General features: G+C 42.2%; 1 protein-coding gene across 2 annotated transcripts in view; it reads left to right on the forward strand.

The window, feature by feature from the left end:
* kazald1.S (Kazal type serine peptidase inhibitor domain 1 S homeolog) overlaps window positions 1-15,487 on the forward strand; it is a 144,863-nt gene that overhangs the window by 113,503 nt on the left and 15,873 nt on the right. The window contains exons 1-2 of one of the 2 annotated variants that reach the window (XM_018226915.2): window positions 1,736-1,975; window positions 6,648-7,252. In XM_018226915.2, coding sequence (XP_018082404.1) covers window positions 6,754-7,252 — 499 coding nt within the window. In that variant the 5' untranslated portion in view covers window positions 1,736-1,975; window positions 6,648-6,753. 2 annotated transcript variants of the gene reach the window in all.

Here is a 15,487-nt window from a genome sequence, read left to right on the forward strand (position 1 = left end):
CATTTTGGTGCTTTGTTGCTGCAGTAGTTTTTTACAATACTTTTTAAGAAAATATTTGCATTTAACTTAAAGTGATACTGACAATTAAAAACTACTTTTGAATGTACATTAAAAGTTACCTATAGGTCATGCTGATTGTTTTTTGCTGAGAGGTTTGTTTATGTAAGTAATTGTTAGTTGAAGTTCCTAAACCTGATTGTTTTGCCAACTTGACTGTCCCTTCTCAGCCTGTCAGTTAGTTTCTAATGCTAACGAACTCCTGCTGCACAAATATGGCAGCCCCCTCATAGACGAACACAGGGAGTCAGATAGGTAATGAAAAAGCATTGGGCCAATACTTTATGGCAAAATTATAAGTAGCATGCAAAGTAAATTTTATGGTAAATTCTATGTAAAAAAAAGGTTCAATTTCTGGTGTCAGTATCTCTTTAAAGGGATACTGTCATGGGAAAAAAACATTTTTTTCAAAATGAATCGGTTAATAGTGCTGCTCCAGCAGAATTCTGCTCTGAAATCTATTTCTCAAAAGAGCAAACAGATTTTTTTTATATTCAATTTTGATATCTGACATGGGGCTAGACATTTTGTCAATTTCCCAGCTGCCCCAAGTCATGTGACTTGTGCTCTGATAAACTTCAATCACTCTTTACTGCTGTACTGCAAGTTAGAGTGATATCACCCCCTCCCTCCCCCCCCAGCAGCCAAACAAAAGAACAATGGGAAGGTAACCAGATAGCAGCTCCCTAACACAAGATAACAGCTGCCTGGTAGATCTAAGAACAACACTCAATAGTAAAACCCAATGTCCCACTGAGACACATTCAGTTACATTGAGAAGGAAAAACAGCAGCCTGCCAGAAAGCATTTCTCTCCTAAAGTGCAGGCACAAGTCACATGACCAGGGGCAGCTGGGAAATTAACAAAATATCTAGCCCCATGTCAGATTTCAAAATTGAATATAAAAAAATCGGTTTGCTCTTTTGAGAAATGGATTTCAGTGCAGAATTCTGCTGGAGTAGCACTATTAACTGATGCGTTTTGAGAAAAACATGTTTTCCGATGACAGGATCCCTTTAAGCTTGCAATACACAAATAGATCTGCTCAGCTGGTCAGGTCTCAAACAAGCAGAACTTTGACTGATTGGCTGAATTGTGCCAATCTGAGCTTTTCCCCCGAAGCCAATGATTGGATCATTATAGCAGCGTATGCAGACCCTTCGGCAGAGGACCGCATCACTGTGCCGTTGCAGTCCTTGTCTGATGGGATTTTCCAATCTTCCTTATAGGTATCTAGATGACGTTTGGTTAGATATCGGTTTGGAAGTCCATCAGAAGAAGATCCCGTTGTGGATTAAAGTTATCTGGAAAATATAATTGGAAGATAATTGAAATTTACTAGGTAAAAACATAGTACGGAATTTGTACAAATTCTTTATTGCTTTGTTATATAACCCTTCTGTTAAGCAGAGAAAACAGCCCTGAGATGCCTTTGGCAGTTTTGCTGTGATTGTTCAAGGCAGGAGTGGAGCCTGGAAAATGGTCACATGTGACAATAACTATCCCAATATTATTTGCAACTGTCTGAAAGGCACTGAGACATATGGTGGTAAGGTTTTGCATTTGAACGAATTAGCATTAGGAAGCCGAAAAGAGAGAGAGAGAGAGAGAGAGAGAGAGAGAGAGGCAAGAAGTGGCATATCTTAGCAGTGGTCTGTGGATAGGGGGATGGGACTTGGAGAGATCACATTTCAGCTTGACATCACAGGTTCTCATTCAAACAGGAGACAGTATAAAGGCTATTGGAAAAGCAATCGTAAACTGCAGTGGTTGCAACCCTTCAACACATACAGTAGAGAGCAGGAGAGCTACTGCACTCTGGAACCCACCAGCTGCCAGCACTATATGGAACTGCTCACCAACTAACTGTCAGCTGCTCCTTTCTCACCATGATCTCCAGACAAGGATGTTAATGGAGGTATGGGGCACTTTTATTTCATGAAAAATATTGTTTAGCATGATGTATAATGAATGTGTTGGGCAGCTGTGGATATGGAACCTACTGAAGCAAAAATATGTTCCATACATATCTATTACACTCATATATTTTTAGATATGGAACTTTCTATATTTTCTATTGTAACACTGACTTCTGTATTCTGTATTTGTTGCATATGATAGCTAAGGATGGAGAAGGGACACATAGAACTATATGAACCTATGCAAGTTTGGATTAGAAATATAGCATTTTGGAGCTCCTAACCTTTGCAAATTACAATTCCCAGTATAAAGAGCAAGCCAATAGTTGACAGAAGGAACTGAGAATTGTTTTCTGTAACAGCTGGACCCTTGTGATAGTGATTTACGATGTGGCTGAGAACCTCCATGCTCACAGAATGTAAATGATAGCAGCATATCCACTCCATCCGGCAAGTGGGAATGGAAAAATAAACACCCTTTATTTCTCAGATGTGGTCTGTATCCCCTTCATCAATGCAAATATTCCAGGCAAACATGCTGCTGGTTTAGATACAGAGACAAAGCTCTGGAGAGTAACACTAAATCTGGTAGTCTTTGTACAGCAGCTGTTTTGAAGTTACTCAATTCTAGGAGTGTATCATGTTGCAAACCCTCGCTGAGTGTGGTTGGATCATAGGGGTTAGGATGAAACTATTACAGGATGCCTTTAAATAAGTTAGCCATGAAACGAGGTAGACAAGTGACAGACCTTCTATTCAGAGACATAGTGGAACAGTGGTCAGTTTGCTTACACGATGGTTAGCATTGCAGCCTTGTAGTGCTGGGGTCTTTGGGTTTGATTCCGACCAATGTCTGAATGTTCTGTTTGGACTTCCTCCAGGTGTTCTCCTTTATTCCTACTCTAAAAAACCAACTAATAAATGAGCTGGCTCCTGCTCCTATTGCCTGCAAGATAATACATTTACATTAAATATGTGCCACTCTTTCATTGTAACTATCACAACAGTGGTCCATGTACAATAATGTCCTATTTTGTCTGGGAAGGCAGCAAAGATATAATTGATGTCATCTGGATCCATGTACACTGGATAGATAATCTGCAAATTGCATGCAAAATTTTGAATGTACATCAGTTAAAACTGAGTTCCCCAGCCTCGTGATCTTGATGCCTCCACTCAAACGTCACTTAAATAGTCTCACCTACTGCTGTAAATCGAAAGGACTGTCTGATGGAAAGATTCCCATCAATGGTAATAAACTCAGGACAAAACAATAAATTTGAATGTGAGTGTTCATCTGGAAACCGTAGGTGCATAGGAGAGATACAATCTAAACAAGTGAGTGGAGCCTGTTCTCCAACAGCTGCTTGTGCTGCCTTTTATTGGGCTCTCAATTGAAACCAGACTCTCTTTACTACCAGAGTACACTAACAGTCTTGAAATCCAGAGATCTCAAGCGTTCCAAACCAAGAAAAGCAAACAAGGAGAGAGCTTTTTAATGCACGTGCACTTACTATAAAACCTGCCACCAAAAAGAGCGTGCTTGTGGTCCATGCAAGCATAGGAGAAGTTGTTGAAAGGGCTTCCAAGAAAAATGGTCTCCTAGTGAAGCACAATAATATGCAGATCAATGCTGAATGCTTTGAGATTTTGTGGATACTGGGGCCATTCCTTTTATTTTAATCACTGAAAGGAATTTGCTGTGTTGGTTATTTCTTGAGTCAGAAAATGGAAACCTAAGGAGAAGGGGCCAGCTTGGATAGAGTAGCTCCACTGCGATATTTCCTTATAGGCAGGGCTGGTCCTATCACATGTGGGGCCCAATTGGGACCATGTTGGCGGGGCCCCTAGACAAAGTGTTGCTGGCTACTGACACACCAAGTATTTAGGAAAATAAGGGCATACAGGCACAAAATAGAAAGGAAAGGGGCAGACAAGGTAACATAATAGGGGCACACAGGGTAAGAGAGAGAGGGAGGAAATAGGAGAGTGGACTGGGCCAATTAGTTTGGGGCTGGGCCGATTCAGCTTGGGAGCAGGCTTGGTTGGATTTGGGGCAGGCAGGGCCTATCAAGGTTGGAGGAAAGCTGGGCCTATGAGAGTTGGGGGCAGGCTAGACCTATGGATTTGGGGATGGGCTGGACTCTCAAAGTTGGGGGCAGGCCAGGCAGCATCATGTGCTGAGGGAAATATTATCTGTGCTGCCCTGTGGTGCGGGGCCCCCCAGAGGTGCGGGGCCCAATTGGGCCCAATTGGTCCAATTGGCCTAAGGCCGGCCCTGCTTATAGGTTTCCTAATGATCACCAGACACAACACTGAGGAAATTAACAAGGAAACCGGTCTTTAGGATGTCAACCACATAGTCAGTCTATGCATTCAGCTCCCCTCTTTGAACTGACACCAAGTTGTGCTCTAAATTGGAAATTCATCAACACATAAATAATATTATATTATAATATATAATAGGAAAAAGTGATCTTGTTTTCCATACACTTGCTATAACCTTTGCCGCCTGGCACGTTCTACTATAATTATGGTTGCCTTTTGGATGTCAGTTTTGTCTGATAGAATTTCTTTCTGTCAGCATTTGAAGACGTAGACAGGGATATTGTTTGAATGCAGAAGAATTTTTCCACATCTGGTCTGGTCATAAACGGAAGCCTTTGCATAAATGTAAAGACGCCTTATACCTGCAGTCTCTGCACAATGTCATCTGGTGTTCATGAATTTAAAGGAGAAATAAAACCTTCAAATGAAAACACCATTAAATATATTTAAGGTGCATTGGTATCTTTAAATATCTATGAAATTAAAAACTTTATCTGAACATCATGCATTCACATAATCACAAAAGAGACTTTTGGTCTAAATCCCTTTTATATGAAACCCATGGGGAGTATAATAACTCTCAAAGCTTTCGCAAGAAACCCATAGCAACCAATGTCCATCTGAACATCTGAAAATAAATGCAAGCTTCTGATTGGTTACTATATTATACATGAGCAGAAACAATGTGTGCACCTGTTATTAATTTCACTCCCCCAAAACCTTGCAGAAAACAGAAAGCATTTTATTTATAGCCCTTTGTAAAGGCAACGGAATATACAGAATATACTATGGCTAACAAAGGATTATCATTTAGAGAAGAGCAAATACAGCTAGATGCTACAATCCCAAAATTGTGTTTTACAGATTGTTCTCATACTGTGAGAACTGAGAGGCAATGTGAGGTGATTCATAACTTAAAATCATTTGATTTGCTTGGCAAAAAAGACCCCGTAGATAGATATACAGAAAGGAGGGACTTCTTTGAAGGTATCTAAGCGTCTAAGCGTCTTGAAGTCACATTTAGAGGGGGTTTTTGTTAGGTGTCAAGTTTTGCTTATGTTCAGCTATTTATTAATGTAGTGGGGCATGGCCAGGTTAATTGTTTGAACATTTGCTTGGCAAATCAGATAGCAGATACTGTAAATATTAAGGAGAGGTATCTGTGAAGGTATCTGAGTACCTTGAGGTCACATCTCAGAAGGTTTTTTTTTGGGTGTCAGGCTTTGTATTTGTCTGTCCTCTAACATTTGCTACTGTATGGATTCATTTAAATTATCTTTTTATGTTCAAAATCAAATATACCTTAATGGAATAAGGGCATGGCCAGGTTCTTTTGTTAGCAGATGCAAGGAAATCTGGGCCTGCGGACATTCAGTGGTAAGGAATCTACTGCATTCATCCATTCATTTTGGGAGCAAGTTAAGGTGGCCATACACGGGCCGATAAAAGCTGCCAACAGACCGAGTTGGCAGCTTATTGGCTCATATATGGGGACCTCTGATGGGCTTTCCCAATCGATATCTGGCCTAAAGTAGGCCAGATGTCGATCAGACAGGACTAAAAATCCCATTGGATCGCGCATCTGTTAGTTAATGTGGTCCTGCGATCCAACCGTCCGTTTACCCTTCGTTATGATCCGATTGTTGGGCCCTAGGGCCCATGATTGGATCAGCTTGATATGTGGGCATATCGGGGAGAAATCCACTGGTTTGGCAACATCAGCAAACGAGTGGTTCTCTAAGTATGGCCACCTTTAGACACTCATCCTATTCTTTTCATTTTTTTATAACTTGTGGTTTGTTTGATTACCCAGCCATGGATTCACTGCAGCCTTTCCAGCACTGTGGCTAAAACACTGGCTGGGGATGGTAGAGACATATATTTTACCCACCACTCAAAGGCAGAAAGTTGCTAAAAACAAATGATTGGTGATATTTTAGGTTGCTATTAAAATTTTCAAATAGGTCAATGAAATGGGCAAATGTTCTATTTGAAAGTATAGTCTCCCTCTTTATAGTCACTTTAAAACACGAAGATAAATATAACACCCTAGTCAACATGAATCAAAATTAGTGATGAGCTATATTTTTCGCCACAGAAATGATGGCCATAGATCTAACGGGTGAAAAAATTTGTTGTGCATCAAAAAAAAAAAAAATCGGCCATAGACTTCAATGCATTTCTGTGGATTTTTACCATTTCGCTAATTTTTGCCAAAGCGAAACAAGTCAGATTTGCCCATCACAAAGTATTCAAAGGCAAAATTTACTCATGCATTTCCCTTTGTATCTTATTATGAATATTGTTGCATCATATTAAAATCAATGTATTTTTGTATTTCAGTCTCACGGAGCCAGGTGCATGACTTACTGATACCAAACACAGATATCAAAGTAATGCCTTCACAAGTTATGGATTTTGGCTGCACTGCCCGAAAACCCTTCTGAAAATGTTTAACCATGCTGTTTGGATCTCCGCTGAACTGCTCTTCTTGTTGTATGTCAGCTACTTGCAAATATTCCCAGCTTGGTCTCGTCCCAGTGGGGCTGACTACCTTCAACGAGGCTGGCAAAGACTGTTGGATGAAGGGGAGAGCTGCACAGACTGTATTCCAGAAGAATGCCCACTACCAAGGGGCTGTCTGGCAGGAGTTGTACGGGACCACTGTGACTGCTGTTTAGAATGTGCCAATTTGGAAGGGCAGATTTGTGACTTGGACAACACCAACCACTTCTATGGGAAATGTGGTGATAACTTAGAATGTCAGCTAGACATGGGAGACCTCAGGCATGGAGAGGTCCCTGAACCCCAGTGTGTGTGTCTATTTAACACAGCTGTCTGTGGATCAGATGGAAAAACTTATTCCCAGCTGTGTAAATTAAAAGAGGTGGCCAATGCTTACCCTGGAGCCAATCTTACAGTTGCACATGACGGGCCCTGTGAATCAGGTATAGTAAATATGTGAAACGGCCGGGTAGAGAGCCGCATTTCTTTTTGTTTCTATTTCATACCTCATCAAAGTAACAAACACAACAATAACAATTTACTTGATCATTCTGATTTGGCCATCATGTTCTTGTTTGTCAGAAAACAAACTGTGACTTCCTATCTATGAAGGAGCAAATATTCAACAGCAGAGAGTATTTAAATACCAGGCCTGAGGCTAGGGACAGCAATGATAACCTTTAAAATGTATTTTGATTAGGTTACAGAACACATGATGGGTCTAAAAGCATTTACGAGTAGAACAAATTAGTAACAACTCTTCCATAGCTTGCTGCTTGCATGGAAATAAACACCCAAATGCAAGCCAAGTAGTGATGGGCGAATAAATTCGGCAGGCGCGAATTCGCGGCAAATACAAAAAAATTTGGTCGTACGACGGAAAAGTCGCTTGCGTCAAAACTGTCATGCGTCGACATTATTCAGACACCCATTGATTTTAATGCCAGCGTCAAAATTGACACGAGCATCAGAATAGATGCAGGCATCAAAATTCACGTTTTGCGAGTTTTTCACCGTTTTGTGAATTTCGCAGGAAATTTCTGAATTTTTCTGTGGATCGAAAAGGGACAAATTCGCCCATCACTCAAGCCAAGCTCTACAAGGGATCCCAGGGTGATGTATCCAGTGTGAACAAGTTGATGTTTAACTTCAATACGTTGCCTGGGGCAAGTTGTTGCTACAAAAATCCGGAAAGATCATGGATTGTGAATAGGCCTTTAGCTGTCTTAATTCGTTTCCAGAAAAGTCATTGAGGCAATAGCTATATGTGACACTGGCCTAAAAGAACATCAATGGGATGGGCAGCCCTAGTGTGTGCAACAAATGTGCATGGTGTTAGAATAACAAGACTTTGCTTCAGCCATTGGCTGACACTTGTTTAGCACTGTTGAGGGGGCACACTGTCCCACCAGGAGACCAGAGAAAGGTTACTCAAATTGTTAATAACCACTTATTGGTGCAGAGAGGCATTTGTCAAAAGGGGAAAGAACATACGTTTTGCGAGGGGGTATAAAGTTACACGCTATGTTTTCTTTTAGCCAAATATAATTAGACTGAGCTACTGGTTCAGGGGCAGAATACCTTATTATATAAGCTCCCCTTTGTGTCAAAAAATGAAACTGGCTGTGTGTTTGAATTAAAGCCAGATGGTTTTGGATTGGGATAATTGCTGAAGAATGTGATCAGATTTCTGGAGGTCTGGGAAGAATAGAGAGCTGCAGTACATACATGTCCTTATTTGGTGCATAAAAAGTATGTTTTCTCATTTAATAGTTCATTGTTTATATAAATGACAGTCTTAAAATAACATCTAGTAAACTATATACAGAAAACGTCGTTTGCAGCGTGTAAAGTACAGTTATCCAATGCAAAGTCACCATGAACTGTTGTGTAAAAATGACACTGATAAATACAAGTTGAGAAAACGAGTGTAAAGCTGGCCATAGACGCAAAGATCCGATCGTACGAATCAATGTACGATCGGACTTTCCCATCTCCCGACCCTCCACTAACCATTCAGATAAAAGTCTTACCATTTCGATCAAATAAAGTAGTTAAAGAACAGATCAGCCGATGTTCTGCCCCTGACAGCAATCGCACGATAATTATGTCTGACAAAGCTGGTGACAGTCTCCCACTGAAAATCGTACGATCGGCAATACGTGCAGAGATATTATAGGCAGGCGACAGAAATTTTCTAACCCGTCCGATCGACCAAACGACCGATCTCCGCCGGACGAAAAATGTCAGGACTCTCCACACATGGTCCGAAAATCGTATGAATCCACAATATATGGAGCCAAAGATCAGAGTTTCTCTGCCTGATCTATATTGCCTGCTATTGTGGTGTTTATAAATAATAAGGCTCGTTTACAAATGCCAAGGCGGTAGGTTTGAAAGTGCTTTTTTGGACAAATTTTGCCATTTTTTTCTTACAATTCCAGGGAATTCCAGCCCAGATTTGTGACTACTGCAATTTTACCCAATATGTCAAAATAGCACGTGGTCTTGCGAATCACATGCAAGTTGCAGTCAAAATTGTTTGAGTGGGGATAGTGTCCTTTCCTATGCTTGGCATTAAAATTACTTTTGCACATGATTCTCTGGGCACAAGTGGGAAGTTGGATTACAGCCATGTAAAGAGTGGTGGTGGCTCCAGGGTTGCATGTGATTCAGCAGAGGCAGGAGACGCAATGGTGCTTGGAATAACTATACTCAAGTTCAAGGTGTGTGTTTGGATGCAAATACCTTTACCAAATAACGCCAGTACTCCCAAATATAGAATACATTCTAGATAGATCAGATTCCCAGACCTTTATAAGGAGGACGGACAGAGTCCGGGTACTTTTACATAGTTCCAGGAACTCTGAGGGGTCTTCTTATAGCTTTATATAATACACAAAAGCCATGAATATCTTGTAAATGATATCCTTATAAACGGTGAGTAGTTATGTCATCAGTTATAAATGATGTCATTTCTGTCACACGACTCACTAAAACTTGTGTATTATAATAAATATAGTACCCCCTGTTGCAAAATATGAGGATATTAGAAGTTACCTCGGAGTTCCATGACCTGTATAAAAGCACTTGGCTTTCGGCCGCATGTTTTTATATGGTCATGAAACTCCTTGGTAACTTATAATATCCTTATAATTTACAAGAGGCGGTACTTTATTCACTATATGTGTTATAATGTACACATTTTGATGAGTCACGTGACACCAATAACATCACCTCATCAATCCTTACTGGAGGCAAACCCCAATTGTGGGGTTTAGAGGATATAGGCTGAGGACAGATGGCTGCTGAAACAAAGTAACAGTAGTCAGACAGCTCAGCAAAGTAGTCAGACAGATCAGCAGGAGAGCAGGAGACTAGGCTTAGGGAACTGTTCCAAAGTTATGTTTGTGTGGAGTTTCCCTTTAAATCATTTTCTGGTAGAATTAAGGTAAGGTGGATCAAAATTAAAGAAAGATCCCTTATCTGTAAACATGTCCCATTCATATATATGGCATTGGAGTTGTACACCCACTAAAGGATGTACCTCTTTAAAGAACCAGGATACTTGGTTCAAGTAACTACAATAGAAGTAGTAGCGTAAGAAAGCTATATTTACTATATGCACATGCACTGACTTCAACTCACAGCCTGCTCGTTTGCTTAGTGGTTAATATCCTGCAGCCATTTATTCTCTGTGCAAAGACATTAAATGATTCTTTATTCTAGAAGATGAATCAAATACCTTTCTGTCATACTGAACAAATTTGTATTTTACATATTCCATTGGTAACATGCAGGTTAATGGATATGTTTGTATGCGTGTATTTTCCATTGGAAAGATTCTGGAGACCACAACCCTGCATAACTGATCCCCCCCTCCCCCGCCATCACTATCCCTCCTATCCTAATTCCACTCTCCTTGCAGCAACAAACCCCAAAATAAAACCCTATGCATATTTCAAAGAATCTATGTGGTTCTTATTAAGTAAGATCAGAATTGGACTGGGACGCCAGGGGTCCAATAAAAAACTTTAGATCATAGGCTATTTTTCCTCCTGTCCTCACCAGGGCCAGGCCAAGCCAATTTAGGCAACAGTGCCGCCCAGGGCCGCCATTAGAAATCACGGGGCCCCGCACAACAAAACTCTCGGGCCTCCTGGGCTACGCCCACACTAGCGCCCAAGCCCCACCCTAGGTCCCGCTCACTCCACATCACAACCCTACTTCCCGCCCTGGTCCTTACTCAACTTCTTTATTAGTCTTGTCTCTTTTCTTTGCATGCTATTCTACACCTCCTTGATAATACCTAGAACTTAACAGCTAAATGTAGAGTCAATGGAAAGACATTTGGGGTCGGTATTTTGTGCTGTTGTAGCAAGAGCTTTTTTTTACAGGCTGTCCATGTGGCATCTGGCATTTGGGCCGAACCAATGTGTCCCTTGGCTCTACAGACAGCTTTCTGTTTTACTCTACTTTGCTTTTCTGTTTAGTCTCAAAACAAATCAGAACCTAACATTATTTTGGAAGCAGGAGACTATAGACTACAACTACAGACTACAACAGAGTTTCAGTTTGTCCCAAGAAGGATCATATGTGTCTTGCCAGAGGGCCAAGATTCTGCCCTGAATGCAAGCCAAAAAATATAATAAAAAAGAAGCAAACCAAAAAAGGACACAATATGGCTAAACAGAATACTTGTGTGTTCTGTGGGGACAGTTTCAATCACTGTTATGACTTCAAGTCTTGCTTGAGTTCTGGAAGCTGTTCTGCTAAAAATATGCATACAGGTGGCTTTGATTGCATTTGCTTTATGCATAGGCTTTACTTGAGACTTTAGGGCAGGATCAGGAAATTGTAGGTAGAAAATGCTTACTTGAGCCTTAATACATTGGAAAATATACACATAACTACAGTATATGTAACACGTTTTTGGACTATCCAAGCCAACGGGGTTAACAACCAGCTAGAATACTAGAGCATGGGGTACACTGGACTCTATCACTTAAGGCAGGAAAACTATTGAAGGTGTGGTGTATAGGGATGTAGCGAACGTCGGAAAAAAAGTTCGCGAACATATTCGCGAACTTGCGCAAAAACGCGAGCGGTTCGCGAACGGTTCGCGAACCCCATAGACTTCAATGGGAAGGCGAACTTTAACATCTAGAAAAGACATTTCTGGCCAGAAAAATGATTTTAAAGTTGTTTAAAGGGTGCAACGACCTGGACAGTGGCATGCCAGAGGGGGATCAAGGGCAAAAATGTATCTGAAAAATCTGCCTGTGTGTGCTTGGAAGAGATAGTGTAGGGGGAGAGCTGTTAGTGATTTCAGGGACAGATGATAGTAAGTTTGCTGGCTAGTAATCTGCTTGATACTGCTCTGTATTGGAGGGACAGAAGTCTGCAGGGATTTGAGGGACATTTTAGCTTAGGTAGCTTTGCTGGCTAGTAATCTACTGTTCTCTTTAAACAACTGCCATACGTTGACCTTGTAGGCATTGTTTGCCCAGTTTTTTTGGACGCAGCCACTGAAGCACAGTTGCCAGAAAAAATATGCCATATAAATGCTGAAAATAGTCATTTTTCGCCATACGTTGACCTTGTAGACATTGTTTGCCCAGTTTTTTTGGACGCAGCCACTGAAGCACAGTTGCCAGAAAAATTATGCCATATAAATGCTGAAAATATAAATTTTTTTGGTTGCAGCCACTGAAGCACAGAGGCCAGAAAAATTACGCCATATAAATGCAGAAAATATGCATTTTTTTGGTCGCAGCCACTGAAGCACAGTTGACAGAAAAATTATGCCATATAAATGCTGAAAATATAAACTTTTTTGGTTGCAGCCACTGAAGCACAGAGGCCAGAAAAATTATGCCATATAAATGCAGAAAACATGCATTTTTTTGGTCGCAGCCACTGAAGCACAGTTGACAGAAAAATTATGCCATATAAATGCTGAAAATATAAATTTTTTTGGTTGCAGCCACTGAAGCACAGAGGCCAGAAAAATTATGCCATATAAATGCAGAAAATATGCATTTTTTTGGTCGCAGCCACTGAAGCACAGTTGCCAGAAAAAATATGCCATATAAATGCTGAAAATAGTCATTTTTGCCATATACGTTGAGTCAACGTATGGCAAAAAATGACTATTTTCAGCATTTATATGGCATATTTTTTCTGGCCTCTGTGCTTCAGTGGCTGCGGCCAAAAAAACTGGGCAAACAATGCCTACAAGGTCAACGTCGTTGACCTTGTAGGCATTGTTTGCCCAGTTTTTTTGGCCGCAGCCACTGAAGCACAGAGGCCAGAAAAAATATGCCATATAAATGCTGAAAATAGTCATTTTTTTGGTCGCAGCCACTGAAGCACAGTTGCCAGAAAAATTATGCCATATAAATGCTGAAAATATAAATTTTTTTGGTTGCAGCCACTGAAGCACAGAGGCCAGAAAAATTATGCCATATAAATGCAGAAAATATGCATTTTTTTGGTTGCAGCCACTGAAGCACAGAGGCCAGAAAAATTATGCCATATAAATGCAGAAAATATGCATTTTTTTGGATGCAGCCACTGAAGCACAGTTGCCAGAAAAAATATGCCATATAAATGCTGAAAATAGTCATTTTTTGCCATACGTTGACCTTGTAGACATTGTTTGCCCAGTTTTTTTGGTTGCAGCCACTGAAGCACAGAGGCCAGAAAAAATTAAACCAGTAGGGTTTGCACCCTAGTTTGTAACGGTGGCGGAGGGAGGAGGAGGACGCTAAAGGACAGCTGTGTGTGGAGTCATGAGGCTTGAAGAGAAGGACAGCTGCATAGAAGTCAGAACAAGTCTTCCGGCGTGCAGTAACCCTCCGAGATCCACCCCTCATTCATTTTAATAAAGGTCAGGTAATCGACACTTTTGTGACCTAGGCGAGTTCTCTTCTCAGTTACAATCCCTCCTGCTGCACTGAAGGTCCTTTCTGAGAGCACACTTGAGGCTGGGCAAGACAAGAGGTTCATGGCAAATTGTGACAGCTCTGGCCACAGATCAAGCCTGCGCACCCAGTAGTCCAGGGGTTCATCGCTCCTCAGAGTGTCGATATCTGCAGTTAATGCCAGGTAGTCCGCTACCTGCCGGTCGAGGCGTTCTTTGAGGGTGGATCCAGAAGGGTTGTGGCGCTGCCTTGGACAGAAAAACATTTGCATGTCTGACGTTACAGACTGGCCAAAGGGCTTTGTCCTTGCAGGTGTGCTCGTGGCAGGATTACTGGCACCTCTGCCCCTGGAATGTTGATGAGTTCCTGAAGTGACATCACCCTTAAAAGCATTGTACAACATGTTTTGCAGGCTGGTTTGTAAATGCCGCATCTTTTCGGACTTGTGGTATGTTGGTAACATTTCTGACACTTTATGCTTGTACGAGGGTCTAGTAGCGTTGCGACCCAGTACAGGTCCTTCTCCTTAAGCCTCTTGATACGGGGGTCCTTCAACAGGCATGACAGCATGAAAGACCCCATTCTCACAAGGTTGGATGCAGAGCTATCCATCTCCGCTTCCTCATTATCAAGGACTGCATCATCCACGGTCTCCTCCCCCCAGCCACGTACAAGACCAGGGGTCCCCAAAAGGTCACCACTAGCCCCCTGGGAAGCCTGCTCCTGTTGGTCCTCCTACTCCTCCTCCACAAAGCCACCTTCCTCCTCTGACTCCACTTCTGGCACCTCTCCCTGCGTTGCAGCAGGTGCCTGGGTTCGTTCTGGTGATTCCGACCAGAAATCGTGCGCTTCCAGCTCCTCGTCACGCTGGTCTACAGCCTCATCTGTCACTCGTCGCACGGCACGCTCCAGGAAGAAAGCGAAGGGTATTAGGTCGCTGATGGTGCCTTCGGTGCGACTGACCATATTTGTCACCTCTTCAAAAGGTCGCATGAGCCTGCAGGCATCGCGCATAAGCACCCAGTAACGGGGGAAAAAAATCCCCAGCTGTGCAGATCCAGTCCTACCACCCAGTTCAAAAAGGTACTCGTTGACGGCCCTTTGTTGTTGCAGCAGACGTTCCAACATAAGGAGCGTTGAATTCCAGCGAGTCTGGCTGTCAGAAATCAAACGCCTGACTGGCATGTTGTAGCGCTGCTGAATGTCAGCAAGGCGTGCCATGGCTGTGTAGGAACGTCTGAAATGGGCCGACACCTTTCTGGACTGGGTGAGAACGTCCTGGAATCCTGGGTACTTGGAGACAAAACGTTGGACTATTAAATTTAACACATGTGCCATGCAGGGCACATGTGTTAAATTGCCTAGTCTCAACGCTGCCAACAGATTGCTTCCATTGTCACACACCACTTTTCCGATCTGCAGTTGGTGTGGGGTCAGCCACCGATCGGCCTGTGACTGCAGAGATGACAGGAGTACAGATCCGGTATGGTTTTTGCTTTCCAGGCACGTCATCCCCAAGACAGCGTGACAACGGCGTACCTGGCACGTCGAATAGCCTAGGGGGAGCTGGGGGTGCACAGGTGTGGAGGAGGAGAAGGAGGACCCAGCAGCAGAGTAAGAAGAAGAAGAAGACGAGGTAGAGAGCGATGGAGGAGTAGAGGTGGTGGCAGAACCGCGTGCAATCCGTGGCGGTGACACCAACTCCACTGTTGTTGTTGAGCTACCCATTCCCTGCTTCCCAGCCATTACCAA

This window comes from Xenopus laevis, chromosome 7S, assembly GCF_017654675.1.
Source record: "Xenopus laevis strain J_2021 chromosome 7S, Xenopus_laevis_v10.1, whole genome shotgun sequence".
NCBI lineage: Eukaryota > Metazoa > Chordata > Amphibia > Anura > Pipidae > Xenopus > Xenopus laevis.